The following is a 14423-nucleotide window of genomic DNA, read 5'->3' as shown; positions in this document are numbered from 1 at the left end:
CGGTATATCCACACAATGGAACAAATTACTGGCCACAAGGACCAGAAAGGTGTGCAGAATGAATTACAGGATTCTCAAACAGCCTCTACTCAGAGACAAGTACAAAAGACAGTGGGGCTTTCCCAGGAATGAAAGCCTCTGCCATCCCTCCCCAGTCTTGCTTAACCGCTGAATTTTCATTTTAAAGTATTTTTCACAGAGATTACTCAAACTAATAAGGCATATAATTGACACTCAATAAATGTTTATGACTGCTGTTGAATGATACTTATAAACTGAATTAAGCTCTTTGAAAGAAAAGGTTATGAGAGATTATGGAAAACAGTTTAGCCATGTAGATGACATATTCGCCAGGCAGGAGAATGGGCTGAGAAGTAGAGGAATTTCTAGAATACTCTATGACTGCTGAATTGCTCGGGATTATGTTCTCTCTTAACTTGAACCTGGGGTGTCTGTGTCTACATGCCAGAATCAGGCTCTGTCTATTCCCTTCCAGTACTCTAACATCTACAGTCAAATTCCCTGGGAAAGACAACAATAATCCAGGCAACAAGTAGAAGAAAATCAGGAAGGAGGAAAAAAAATTCCAGAAGCTACCAGAAAACAGATCACCCTCCAGTGAAGTCAAGCCACAGGTCAGGTGCTTACGTGTGGTGGGTATACATACTTCTCTGCCCAAGGACACCAAGCTAACCTCACAAACTTGTCAAAGAGAGCCTCTTAATTACTGGCCAAAAGCCATTGAAAAGAGGGGCAAAATGAACAAAACATCCTCCAGGGAAACATCCACCCTTTCCTGCCTCCAAAAGTTCCTCTGTGTCCCTTCCCATAGGTGTTTCCAATTCTTCTTGCCTGGAACTTTCTACATCCTTGTTTTCTTTCCCTCCTTTGTGGTCTCGCCCATTAGCTTTCCTCTGGTTGCCCCTCACTGATCAAATGTGCTCAATACATTTAGCAGTTCTAACCTCAACCAGAGATAATTTCTTGGAAGTTCTTCCCAAAGCAGGCAGGACTCCCCTGAAAAGTCCAGCCAGCCATCAGAAGGCTTCCATGTGACACAATCTGCAGGATAAACTCAAGAGCAGTACAGCCAGGAGATGCATCCACAGGGAAAACATACACTGTCAACGTAATAAGAAATCTGCCTTTTATATTAACCCTGACTCAAAAAGCCAAATGTTTGCTGAATTCCAGAAAAAAATCAATCACTTCAAGGAACTGACAGACCAGAAACAATCAGAATCACACAAACTGGAGGTAACTTGAAATAGTTAAAGATAGGTTCCCTGAAAAGCTGACTCACAGTGGTTTTGATGGCTTGTATGCGTCAAATTTTAAACAGCCCTGGAATAAACAAAACAGCCTCCCAGGTTAAATGCCAGGAGCCTGTTACAACCGAATGAGCCCAAGGCTGAGAGAGCTCAGAAGATGCTGAGCAGAAACCAGAGGCATATAATAGGGGCTCTTTCATCTTCCTGTTTGTCTGAGTCATCCTCAACCCTGGTTTCCCAGTAATACATACAATGCTCTCCCCTTACTACTATTACTAAACAAAAGGGGCTTTTACTTGAGTTTCTATGAGTAAAAGGTGGGGGAGGTGGAGGGAGCCTTTGCTGTTCTACCAATTACTGCTTATTATTTTGACAGACAGCTCCTAAGCAGATCTATAGGATTTTTTTTTTTGGTTACATTTTTTAATATGGCACCTAATAAGTGACCGTGAATATATTTGTGCTCTGACCGGAATTTGCCAAAGGGCTAACCAGCCACAGCACCAAAATTAGTCCTTACATTATGAAAGTTTGACCATTCAAAGAGAAAAATGGGCAAGTTCCACAATTTAGAAGATTATGATCCCCAGGCTCCTGACCCATTGACCAGTTAAGTCCTGAGGGGTTTCTGCCAGCCTGTTTGAAACAGAGATCCTGGAAAGAGCAAGCCCCAGAAAGGTGCCCTAGACCAGGAAACGGAAGACAAGGCCAAGGGGTCACCAGCAGGGGAGTCTAAGACAGAAGGAGCATAGAAATGGGGCAGACCAGCACAGGCAGTTTGTGGTCAAGGATTCTCATACAGTACAAAAACATCCTCTGCTCTTTTCCATTCCTGAATCCCACTAGAACAAGGTCTCTTTTAGCCAATTAAAAAAAAAAAAAAAAGGCCAAGTCCCAGTATTTTGAGCCACACTATTCTGGGACTGTAAACAAGTGAAGCAGCCAAACAACGTGATGGGTCTTCTTAAAGGAACGGTCTCAGTGAGATGAGGTCCACCACTGACTCACTGAAGGAAGGACTTGAAGACTCACCTTGGCCTTCCCTTTCAGACAGGGCCCAAGGCTGTCTATTTCTGAGTCCAGGAGGGCCTGCCCCAGGGGACACTTTCTTAGCTTCTCATTGACCACTCCTGGGTCACTGGGCTTCCCTATCACCCTGCATGTTCAGCAGGAGGGATTTAACTTCAGGAGTCTTTTGGCATGAAAAGCTCCTGCTCCCATCAGGGGTCAGTCAGCATGAAGATGAAACAGGGGCAACTGCTTGCCAGTGTGCTGCTCTATTCTCTTGGAAAGAGGGAAGTTATAGGAGGTTTGTAGAAAAGAGACAGTGGAGAATAAAGTGGTTGTGAAAGAAAAACTTGTATGGGGTTTAAATATTTATATATATATTAAACTTATATATAGACATATAATTTTATTATATACATATATATGATTTTTTTCACCTTTTCTCTGTGACTAGAAATATCCTGGTAAGACAAGATGTCTGAAACCCTCACAAGACTCAACCGATAGGAAAATACTACCCCCTACCTCCACGAAGAACTCTAATCGTTAGAACTTTATTCTTCTAACCTTTCAGTTGCTTGCTAAGGGTGTCCTCTCTAACTTCAGGAGATTATAGATGACTTGTCAGTGTGGATCATTTACTTACTGCGGCTCTAAATAAAGGGTCCATGAGTCATTTGGTTTTCCAAGTACAGTTCCACTAAGGTCTAGAAAAATCAATGAATACAACACAGAAAGTCTAAGTATTTCACTAGAAGGGTTACAAAATATGCCAAAAGAGAATACTGATTTCAGTTAAATTACTTCTGAGGAACTAACAGAACCAAAAGAGGGAGGAAAAAGTGGTGTATTGGTTAAATGTTTTCCACTTCACTGGAATCCAGATCTCCTATCACATCAAACCTTCATCTCTTAGATGAGTTTTCTCAATCTCAGCACTCTTGACATTTTGTACCAAATAATTCTTCATGTGGGGGTTGCCCTAGGCCTTTTAAGATATTTAGCAGCATCCTGGCCTCTATCCACTAGCCGGTAGCACATAATCCCCATCCCCCAGCTGTGACAACCAGAGATGTCTCCAAACATTGCCCAATGCCCCCTGCGGGGGCAAAATCTCTCCTGGTTGAGAACTACTCTGTTAGACAATACCAAATGAGATTATTTTAACTCTCTTTATTGTGTGAATTGAGTTCTTAAAGTTTTATCAATTTAAGTCAATAAAACCTGGGGTATTAAGCAGGTATTATTTGCACAAACCAAATGCCTAGAAGTCACCACTGAGTTCTCTCATTCCCTCACCCCTCCACCCAATATATTAGCATTCCCATTTTACATCCAAACTTTGTCCCAAATTGATCAATGTCTTTCCATGTCACCATGTCACTGATCGCACCAAACTGAAGCCACCTCTCCCCTCAGCATCTTCAATAGCCTCCTAAGTGGTTTCCCTGCTTGCCCTCTTGCCCTCCCACAGTCACTACAATCTAGTCTTCACACCAGCTCCTGTGACCTTCTAGCATAAAGCAGTCTGGTGCTTCCTGTTACACTTAAAATCCACACTTATTTCCCTGGCCTACAAGGCCCCACAGGATCTGGCACCCCCTTACCTCTGCACCTCTATCCTCACCACTCTCCAGCTCACTCCAGCCACATAGGCATTCTTTCTCTACTCACACATGCCATCCCACCTGCTTTCTGTTCTCATTCCCCTCTGTCTGGAGGTCTATTTCCCCAGGTAGTATTAACCACCAGGTCTTTGCTTAAAAGTCACCTTTACAATGAAACCTCCCCTAACTATCCGGCAAAAGTGGCTTTCCAGTCACTCTTCCTTGATTATACATCTGAACCACCTTTTTATGTGTTTGACATGTGTGAACTCTGCTTTCCTGGAGCCGAGAAAATGCCTGGCACCAGAACATATACCCAGTAAATGTGATGAATGAATGAATGTCTTTGGCTAGTAGGCCAGATGTGTCCATTTAAAAGCCACAAATGGGCTTCCCTGGTGGCGCAGTGGTTGAGAGTCTGCCTGCCAATGCAGGGGACACGGGTTCGTGCCCCGGTCCGGGAAGATCCCACATGCTCTGGAGCGGCTGGACGCGTGAGCCACAACTACTGAGCCTGTGCGTCTGGAGCTTGTGCTCCACAACAAGAGAGGCCGCGGTAGTGAGAGGCCCGCGCACCACGATGAAGAGTGGTCCCCACTCGCCGCAACTAGAGAAAGCCCACGCACAGAAAAGAAGACCCAGCACAGCCAAAAATAAATAAATAAATGAAATTTTAAAAAATAAAAAAAAATAAAAGCCACCAATGAGTTCCTGCTTCTGAGACCAAAAGTCAATCTCTCCTCAAATTTGCCATTCTAGTATACACTCAAATGGCAACAAGGTAATGATAAAATTGTCACCACCTAAAGGAAGTTTTCTGTCCTTTTAGGTTTTCCAAAAGAAACTAAATAATACTCAAATCACAAACAACAAATCTTAGGAGACTCTAGGCCAGAGAATTTGAGGGAACCACACATAAGAGTAACAGCCTACAAGCTACTAAAATAATCCCTATGTACTAAACTGAAAATGATCAAAACCCACAAATGCCTAGAAACATGAAAAGAAAAACAAAGTTGGGGCCTAAATCACGGAATCTTCACTGCTACGAGGAAGGATTTCTTCAATGGTAACGTCTTGCATTTATATAGAGATATGTTTCATTTGATTCTCACAGCAGCCATGACGAACTGGTGAGTTGATGCTATTGACCAGAATGAAGTTTGACTAGAAAGTTTAAATGACCTGGTGAGAGAGAACAGGAGTATCATAGAGCAAGGATCTTAGATCACAAATCCTCTGCCACTAATCGTAACTTGATCTTGGCAAGTCACTTCATCTCTCTGTGCTTCAGTGTCCTCATCTAGAAAATACAATGCTATATACGAAATGCTTGTAACCCCCTGAAATGCATATGCTGAAATCTAACCCCCAAGGTGATGGCATTAGGAGGTAAGGCCTGTGAGAGGTGATTACGTCATGAGGGTAGAACCCTTATGAATAGGATTAGTGCCCTTATAAAAGAGACCCCAGAGAGCTTCTTTCTGCAATGTGAGGACACGGCGAGAAGACAGCTGTCATGAACCAAGCCCTCATCAGATACTCAATCTGTCAGTGCCATGATTTTGAACTTCCCAGCCTCTAGAACTGTGAGAAATAGACTTCTGTTGTTTCTAAGCCACCTCATCTATGCTATTCTGTCATAGCAGCCCAACTGACTAAGACATACAACTTACTTCATAGGGTGTGGTAGGCTGAAATTGCCCCCCACCCCACCCCACCCCCAAAGATGTCCGCATCTTAATGCCCAGAACCTGTGAATACGTCACTTCATGGGGCAAAAAGGCTCTGCAGATGTGACTGAATTAAGGACCTTGAGGTGGGGAGATTATGCTGAATTATCCAAGTGGATCCAATGTAACCACAAAGACCCTTGTGAGAGGGAGGCAGAAGGGCCACAGAGAGGCAAGTGACAACAGAAGAAAAAAGACAGAAAGGGATTGGAAGATGTTAACACTACTAGCTTTGAAGCTGGATGATGGGGCCACAAGCCAAAGTACGCGGGAGGCCTCTTGAAGCTAGAAAGATAAGCAAACACATTCTTCCCTAGAGCTTCCAGAAGGAACACAGCCCTATCAGGTCCATTTTAGGTCTTCTGACCTCCAACCAATGAGAGAATAAACTTGTGTTGCTTTAAGCCACTAAATTTGTGGTAATTTGTTACAGCAACAGTAAGAAACTAATACACAGAGTTCTCATCAGGACTCAATGAGCTCAAATGCCAAGAACAGTGCCAAGCGCCACAGTAAGAGCTCTTTAAATGTTAACTATCACGAGCCAAGACCAGAAACCAGGGGAGACTCAGAGAAGTACTGAAGAAGCTAAGAAAATAAGGTTCAGGAATTTGGTAATATCAATCAAAATTTAAAATGTACATATCATTTGACAAAAAGATTCCATTTCTAAATAGATTTATAGGATATTCAACACATCCTTGGTTGTAATAACTCAAATATCCCTTAATAGGCTAAAATTGGAGAAAAACCATTCAACAGAGTACTAGGCAGCCTTTAAATAATGAGGTAGACCTCAATGTGCTGATAAGGAAAGTTCTACAAGATGTATCCTTCAGTGAAAAACAGCCAAGGACAGAACAGCAAGTATATCGGATTCCATTTTTGTTGAAAAATTAAAAGGCTACATACATATATTCGTAAGTATACGTGAAAAAACTCTAGAAGTGCACGTAGTTAACTGTTAATAGTGATTGTTCTAACGAAGGAGACTAAGGGTATGAAGGAGGAGGGAAACTTGTCATTGTACGCCCTTTCAAATGATTTTAGTTTTGTTTTTTTTTTTTACTAAGTATGTGTGTGATATTCATTTCTAAAAAACTGAGGTTGAGATGTGACATCACCCATCAAATATTTATGCGCTGACAGCATGCCCACCATTGTACGTGATCCAGGGCACAAGACGTAGTCCTGCTCTCCAGGAGTCTACAATTTAGCTGAATTCACCATCTAGATTTATATCAGACAATCATCTCTCTAATTGTTTTAGACATTCACATTAGAAAAGTGAGCTAGATATTTTCTCCAAGTACTCTTCCACCATGACCCCATGAGAACAAGTCACCACCTAAAATTCTTGTCTCATCCATTAGTCCCAACCAGTGCTTTTTACAATTAATAAACTGTTATTTCCTGGGAAGTGGTCAATGTTTATGAAGGGAGAAATCTTTACAAAACAACCTAATTATATACACATTACACACTACAAGAAAAAAAGATGGATTTGTCTGCTTCAGTACACTTCCTTATATTTTCTTAATTCTCTGCTAAGAAATATGTACCAGTGCTACAAAAAGAAAAAAGAAAATACATCCTCCTCCCCTCAAAAAATACTCTTTTTGGTGCTGACACAATATCCACTGGTTCATCGCAAATCTTCCTCTCATTTTACAAAAGTGACAACAATTCGAAGTATGACTTTCCAAAGGCTGACATTAAAGAGAACTGGTGGCAAAACCAACAGGAATCATCCAAATCCAAGTGTTCCATTTGTAAAACATTTAGTGCACACTGTCACCCAATTAGAGCAGAATCCATCGAGGAGACATTATTGCTAGCAAGGGAGGCAGAATGGGTTCTGGCTCACTCTTCCATAACTCTATTAGTTCCTCTCAACCAAGCAAGAAAGCCTGTGTTAGCAAAGTATTTAGCTGACAGGGCTTCCCTGGTGGCGCAGTGGTTGAGAGTCCGCCTGCCGATGCAGGGAACACGGGTTCGGACCCCGGTCCGGGAAGATCCCACATGCCGCGGAGCGGCTGGGCCCGTGAGCCATGGCCGCTGAGCCTGCGCATCCAGAGCCTGTGCTCCGCAACGGGAGAGGCCACAACAGTGAGAGGCCCGCGTACCGCAAAAAAAAAAAAAGAAAAAGTATTTAGCTGACAACATACGTACACAGAAATCATGATGTAATTCATTTCCATAACCTTATCTAAGGTGGAAAAAGACAGATGAAAAATACTCACTGGGTAATTATAAAGTTTTCAAGCGGTAACTTACAAAGGTACTCCTCCAATCTGGAGACTTGAGGAGTCATCACAGCTAAAAGTACTGAATGTACTACAAAACACTCCCTGATACTGACAAACACAACAAAGTGGTTCTGTACTCCACGTGCCAGGCCCTGTGATAAGGGCCTTTCCGTTTCTATTCCTAATTTCTTTGAATCCTCTCAACTACTGCTGCGATGTAGAAGTGAAATTGAGGCATGGAGTTTAAGTAACTTGCCCTTGGTTATACAGCCAGTGAGTGACGCCAGGATGTGAAATGAAGCAGTCTTCATTTGAAAGTACAGACATGATAATTGTACCACCTTCACTGGAAAGTATAAACATTCTACTACCCCTTTCCCAATCGCCCCTGTCACACACTTCCATCTCCCCAACTTGCTCCTATCAGACGCCACCCTCTCCCCAGCTCAGAATCAAATCAAATATTCTCCAGTCCTTCTGTAATCCCAGATGCCCTAACTGGCTTCTATTGATCAGAAGCCAATACATGAAAATAAGAGGTCATCTGGAGAGGATACTACCCTTACGAAAAGCCACTTTTCAAACACCTGTCTCTAAATGCAGTTAGCAGGGTGACGACTTACAGCTTTGCACTCCTATGGGACCCACCAGAAGTCAGTGTCTCTTTCCCTGCACACACACAGTCCCTCCTCATTCACATGTATTCACAACTTGCCAAAGTGCTCTCATTGAGAAAACAGTTCTAAATCAGTTCTTCCTGATAATAATCCTAAAAATAATAATGACAGCTACCACACACTGAGCGTTTATTAGGTAACATGCTTTACAAACACTGTGTCATTTCATCCTCACTGCAACCCAATGAACTAGGCACTGTCCCCAGTTTATAAATGAGAAAACTAAGGCTCAGAGAGGTAAAGTAATTCAGCCCAAGGTCATGCAGCTGGTAAAAAACTAAATCTGACTCCATACAGATGTAAGCTTTCCGGCGTCTTGCCTCTTACTGATTAAAATGCGAGCTCCTCCTGGACCTCCCCTGAGAGCCAACTGCCAACATCAGATCTGTACCGCCACCACATGAACCCTACTACCACTGAGCGCTTACCTGAACTTCTTCATTCTCATCTACTAGGAGGAAACTCACAACCTTCTCAGTCATCTTCTTCCTCTTGGTGTCCTCATCCATCCCTTCTTCCTCCAGCAACTCCTGGACCTTAGCAACATGGTACACCGTAACAGGGTGCCTCCTTCTGTTACCCCCAGAATGAGTCCTCTTCTGGCACTCCAGGCACAAGTTGATTTTACAGGTCTGGCACCTCACAACTGCCCTCTGCTTCACACCTGGAGAATGCCCACTGGGGCCCTTGCAGGGGTCACAGTAAGGGACGTGGCCAGCTTTGAGTCTGATCCGCTCATGGTTTCTCAGGCGCTCCTGCCGATGGAGCTCCTCCTCGCAGCGGAGACACTGCAGGCTACAGCACTCGTCACACTCGAAGACGGCTTCATCAGTCCCGCTGCAGGTGTAACTCTCCTGGCACAACAGCCCAGGGTTCAGGCCCTTCTCTGCTGGGGAAGTCTGCGCACTCATATTCAGACTGGGAAAGAAAGCACCTACCATATAACAGTACCTGGGCTTTCCCCAGAAGTGAAGACAAAGGCGTTGAGTCCGAAGACTGAGCACAGCCTCCACAGGGTTCTGAACACCCTTAAAAAAATGTTTTTAAAAAAACATTCGATGTCTTATTAGAATTCTTCACACATTTACAAATGTTCGGATATTTAATTTCCTGCTGCCAAGACTCCTGAGTCAGCAGCAACGTTGACTTGGTTTGATAGTTTCATCCTCCATAAAGTGCAGGCAAATATGTGGTTAAAATTAACTTGAGAGGGTCTGTTATGGCTATCTGAGAGAGATCTGATGGGTTCACTGAGGTGGGCGCATGCATGGGGCCTCAGACACAAGGTTTTTGTAATGAAAGAGAGTGGTCAGGACCTTTTCAATATTATGCAGCTCAAGTCAGTATTTCAGAGGATACCTAGAATAGAGGCAGGAAAAGGATTTCACTCATCTAAAAACAAAAATGCACCTTATAAAAAAAAAGATTGTGATTAAATAGGCCAGAACTCCCAAGAGAACTCTCACTCTCGCTTGTAAAAATCACACTGGCTCATTTTGATCCTAGAAATTTCTCCTCAAAATCATGGTTAAGCCCGCTCCTTCTGAAAACAACCATGACCTCTAGTCTCAAGGCATTTAAGAGACTGTGTTGCTTTATTTCCCAGCCTGAAATTCTCTGTTCCCTCAGTTATTAAATTAAGAATCAAAAGCACTAAGCAAATAGTCCTTGGAGGAACACCCTCTGCACCCCTACCTGCACCCCACAATTGGGAGAGGTGGAGAAAGACGCTTGTAAAAAGCTAAAGAAACAATAATAATAAACTTTAGCTCCATCAAAGTCCTGCACAGATCCAATTAACCTTGTGACTGGATTGCTTCAACTCTAGACAGATGCCTATTAACGACTCTAAACCTGGAAACAAGAGTCACCATTCCATGTTTAAAAACAATTAAAAACAATTATTGTACTTCCTTTTGTCCTTTTGTCTAACTGCAAAAAAAGGGAGCAACAGGAGACAGAATTCCTCCACTATGGCCCACTGCAAAGCCAGGCCTGAAGTGAGTTAAAACAAATAATTCTTCTCTTTGTCACTCAAAACCCAACTTTAAAATAACTAAATAAGAAAGAAAGAAAGAAAGATAGATAGATAACTGGGGCAAGAAAGGGGCTTTTTGTCACAATCATATTCCTAACTCCCCTTCGCCTCGACACCCAAACTAACGCTCCAAGGAAATGTAAAGCCCTCCTTTCGGGTATTCACTCCTCCCATACAGTAATCAATCTATCCATCTTATTTTTAGATAAACAAGGAAGGCGAAAGGAGTGACTAGGAGACCTGATTTACACCCTAATCACAGAAGTGCCCAACCAGCTCCCACAACGTTAATAAAAATCAAAATTTGTCACAATTGAGAAAAAAATAAAACCAACCTTCAAAAAGATACCTCTCCGCCCACCAGACCCAAGCAAACAATCTGCCCACTCGGCCTCCCACCTCGACGCCTCTCTCCAGCCGGGGATTCCTCACCCTTCCTTCCTTCCGGACACCACCACCACAACCCGAGGGGCAGGAGCAAGGTCTAAGAACAAAGAAGGTCCCCCCAAATCCCCCCAACGCTGGCAGAGACCAGAGCCGAATCCATTGTTTATACCACCCCACCCCCACCTCCACCCCCGCCGCACCCGCCCCCCCTTCCTCCTGGGAAAGGAGGGAGCTCCAGGGCTAGCGCTCGTCCGGCGCAGGGCCGTGCCCTTCCCTCCCCGACCGCGGCGTCCCGGGAACCCCACCACGAAGCAGCTCTGCTGCGGCGAGGCGGCGTCGGGGGACCCCGGGGCGCCGGTGGAGACGGGGGCTGTTCCTCAGGGGACCGGTGGATCCAGCCTCCTCTCCATCTCCACCCCCCTCCTCCTTTGCTGCCTCCCGGGCTTCCTCCTCTCCTGTTGTCAGTTAGGATCAGCTGATCTGAGTGAACTTCTTCCTGCTCGGACTAACAGGAAGGCGTGAGCGGTGCAGCCCAGTGAGGGAGGAGCGGGAGAGGTGGAGCCTGACGCCGGCGGGGGCGGAGAAGGACGCGCATAGCCTCCTGGGAAATGTAGTTCTCCGGAGGCACATCCTTCCCCAACTTCCCGGAAGTGAAGCCCCCCTGAATGACTACAACTCCCAGTACCGAAAACGCTGCTCTTGCGCAGAGGCGGTAGAGACTGCCCTTCGAGCATTATGGGACTTGGAGTTTTTGCGGTGACTGTGGTTTCCGCAGGTTTCAGCACCTTGTTTTGGGTAGTGGCCAGAGAAGGAGTGGCGCTAAATTAGAGAACTGATGTAATATGTACTATAGGCGAGGCAAATAATTCGATTTCAAGTTACCCTTAATGCATACCATTCCTTCAGGAATGTATAAAAACAGGCAGTCTCCTCTTACCCAAGTTCATCTTGCACTAAGAAAAGACCAGAAAGAATTTATAAGAGAATATAAGTACTCTTGTGGGAGTTTTGTTTTCCCTTCAAGAGTGTTCTGCAAGCCAACCATTAATTTTTTTTCTCCATTAATTTATTTTTCTGACTTTTCCTTACATACCTGAAGAACTTCCAAATTTTCTTTTAGTTAGAGGGGGTACATTTATTCAAGTAAGCTTTCAGACTACAGTAAGGCTAATGGTTAACACCGTTATCTGGCTTTTCGTAAATGGTCTTATACTTGTTCAGTGCTTTCACTTTTTGTTTTTTTCGTTTGTTTCTTAGAACAGCACCGAAAGCAAGCCTGATGTAAAGAGCACTGGTTTGAGATGCTGAAGACTGGGTGCTTGTTCTAGAAAGCTCTTGGGTAAATCATGCAACTCTCCATGAAATAAAAGGATTATATCCTGTAAACTCTGAGGTCCCTGCCAGTTTTAATGTTCTATGATTCTATCTGGATAATTGTTAACCCAGGAGAGAAAACGAAGGTTAAGTGACTGGCCAAGGTCATAAAGCAAATTATTGACAAAGCTGGGACAAGAACCCATCTCCTGACCTAAAGTGAGATAATTTTGTACGCTATGATTCAAGGGACATAGTTAGACCAATAGTAAAACCAAATCTACATAATAATGAATCAGCCATGTGTGAGGGTTATATTGCTGAAAATTATGTCTTCAAGACTGGGCAGATAGCCAACAGTGGGACTAACAGCACAATGGTGGAGAAATGCCACATCACAAACAAGGATACTAAGACCTAAGCTATCTGAAGTACTTTACAATTTCGAAGTTTAAAGGGGAGAAGAGGAAAAGAGGGATTTTAGAAAGGAATTTAAGATAACAGGTCTTGAGCTAGGCTCTTGAGACTGGCCAGCATGGCATAAAATTTCCCTAGAAGGTTTCGTTCCTAACCTACCACTATAATTTTTTGTAGCCTTAATAGTTTGCTTCATACTCCTAATTATAAAATGAGGCTATTAATATATCCTGAGAACAAAATGGTATTTAACCCTTTTTAAAACCAACGTGCCCATTTTAAAGTACATTTTTTTAAGTTAAAATAAGAACCCCTAAAACTGTGGAAAATGGTTGCCTCCAAGGAAGGTAACTAAGGTGAGGAAAAAGAAAGACTTTAAACACAGTTATACTCTTGAAATTTCTTACTATTTAAGTGCAATATGTCGATAATGGAAAATAAACTATTTTACTTTTATTTCTTGTAATAGATCATGGGAATTATCAGATCCCTTTCAGTTGTTGGATGGTTTTACTCAGTCTCATTCTTTGCGTGCTTAGTTATTTTTTACTATGAGCTGCATTTTCCTTGGAAAATTATTTGTGGGAATTTTGAAAGCTAAGATAAAGGTTCATTCCTCCTGAGAGAATTTAGTTTTGCTTCTGCCAGTAGAGATAACTTTAAACTAGCACTGTTTGGGATTTTTTTTTTTTAAACCACCAAGAGATGTATATTTAGGCTACATATCCCTGAGAGGGCTGGCTTATGGGTCCAGTACCCCTCTACAGCTCCCCACAATCACCCCTTCCAAGACAACTTTCTTTCAATCTGTTAGGTGGGGGTGTGTTTACTTGCAATTCACCCTTACACTGAGGTCCCGGCTTTAGAATTCCCCGTTCGACCAGGCCCTGGGCTTAGCCTTCTGTCCTACTTGCCCCCTAGGCCTAGAAAAAACAAGTTTAAGTTCTCTAGGTCCATCCATGTTGCTGCAGATGGCATTATTTCATTTTTTTTTACAGCTAATATTCCATTGTGTATATGCACCACATCTTCTTCAGCCATTCTTCTGTTGATGGACACTTAGGTTGTTTCCATGTCTTGGTGATTGTAAATAGTGCTGCAATGAATATTGGGGTGCATGTATCTTTTCAAAGTATAGTTTTCTCCGGATATATGCCCAGGAGTGGGATTGCAGGATCATATGGTAACTCTGTTTTCAGTTTTTTAAGGAAACTCCATACTATTCTCCATAGTGGCTATACCAATTTACGTTCCCACCAACAGTGTAGGAGGGTTCCTTTTTCTTCATACCCTCTCCAGTATTTAATATTTGTAGACTTTTTGATGATGGCCTTTCTAATGGGTTTGAGGTGATACCTCATTGTAGTTTTGATTTGCATTTCTCAAATAATTAGCAATGTTAAGCATTTTTTTCGTGTGCCTGTTGGCCATCTGTATGTCTTCTTCGGAGAAATGTCTATTTAGATCTTCTGCCCATTTTATTTTATTTCATTTTTTTTGCTGTATGCGGGCCTCTCACTGTTGCGGTGTCTCCCATTGCAGAGCACAGGCTCCGGACGCGCAGGCTCCGGACGCGCAGGCTCAGCGGCCATGGCTCATGGGCCCAGCCGCTCGGCGGCATGTGGGATCTTCCCGGACCAGGGCACGAACCCGCGTCCCCTGCATCGGCAGGCAGACTCCCAACCACTGCGCCACCAGGGAAGCCCTCTGCCCATTTTTTGA

At 43.4% G+C, this 14423-nt stretch overlaps 1 protein-coding gene across 2 annotated transcripts in view; it reads right to left on the bottom strand.

Moving 5' to 3' along the window:
• Positions 1 to 11454, bottom strand: part of ZFYVE1 (zinc finger FYVE-type containing 1) — a 49471-nt gene extending 38017 nt beyond the window's left edge. The window contains exons 1-2 of one of the 2 annotated variants that reach the window (XM_082852361.1): positions 11276 to 11454; positions 8974 to 9904 (exon numbers count right to left, since the gene is read on the bottom strand). In XM_082852361.1, the coding sequence (XP_082708487.1) occupies positions 8974 to 9486 (513 nt within the window). In that variant the 5' untranslated portion in view covers positions 9487 to 9904; positions 11276 to 11454. Of the gene's footprint in view, positions 1 to 2925; positions 2987 to 8973; positions 9905 to 11275 lie in introns of those variants that run through there. The other variant, XM_082852362.1, reaches the window with a different exon arrangement.
• Between the last annotated feature and the right edge of the window lie 2969 nt (positions 11455 to 14423).

Source organism: Leucopleurus acutus (assembly GCF_964270905.1).
Source record: "Leucopleurus acutus genome assembly, chromosome: 1".
Classification (NCBI taxonomy): Eukaryota; Metazoa; Chordata; class Mammalia; order Artiodactyla; family Delphinidae; genus Leucopleurus; species Leucopleurus acutus.
This window is presented reverse-complemented; position numbering and strand designations above follow the sequence as displayed.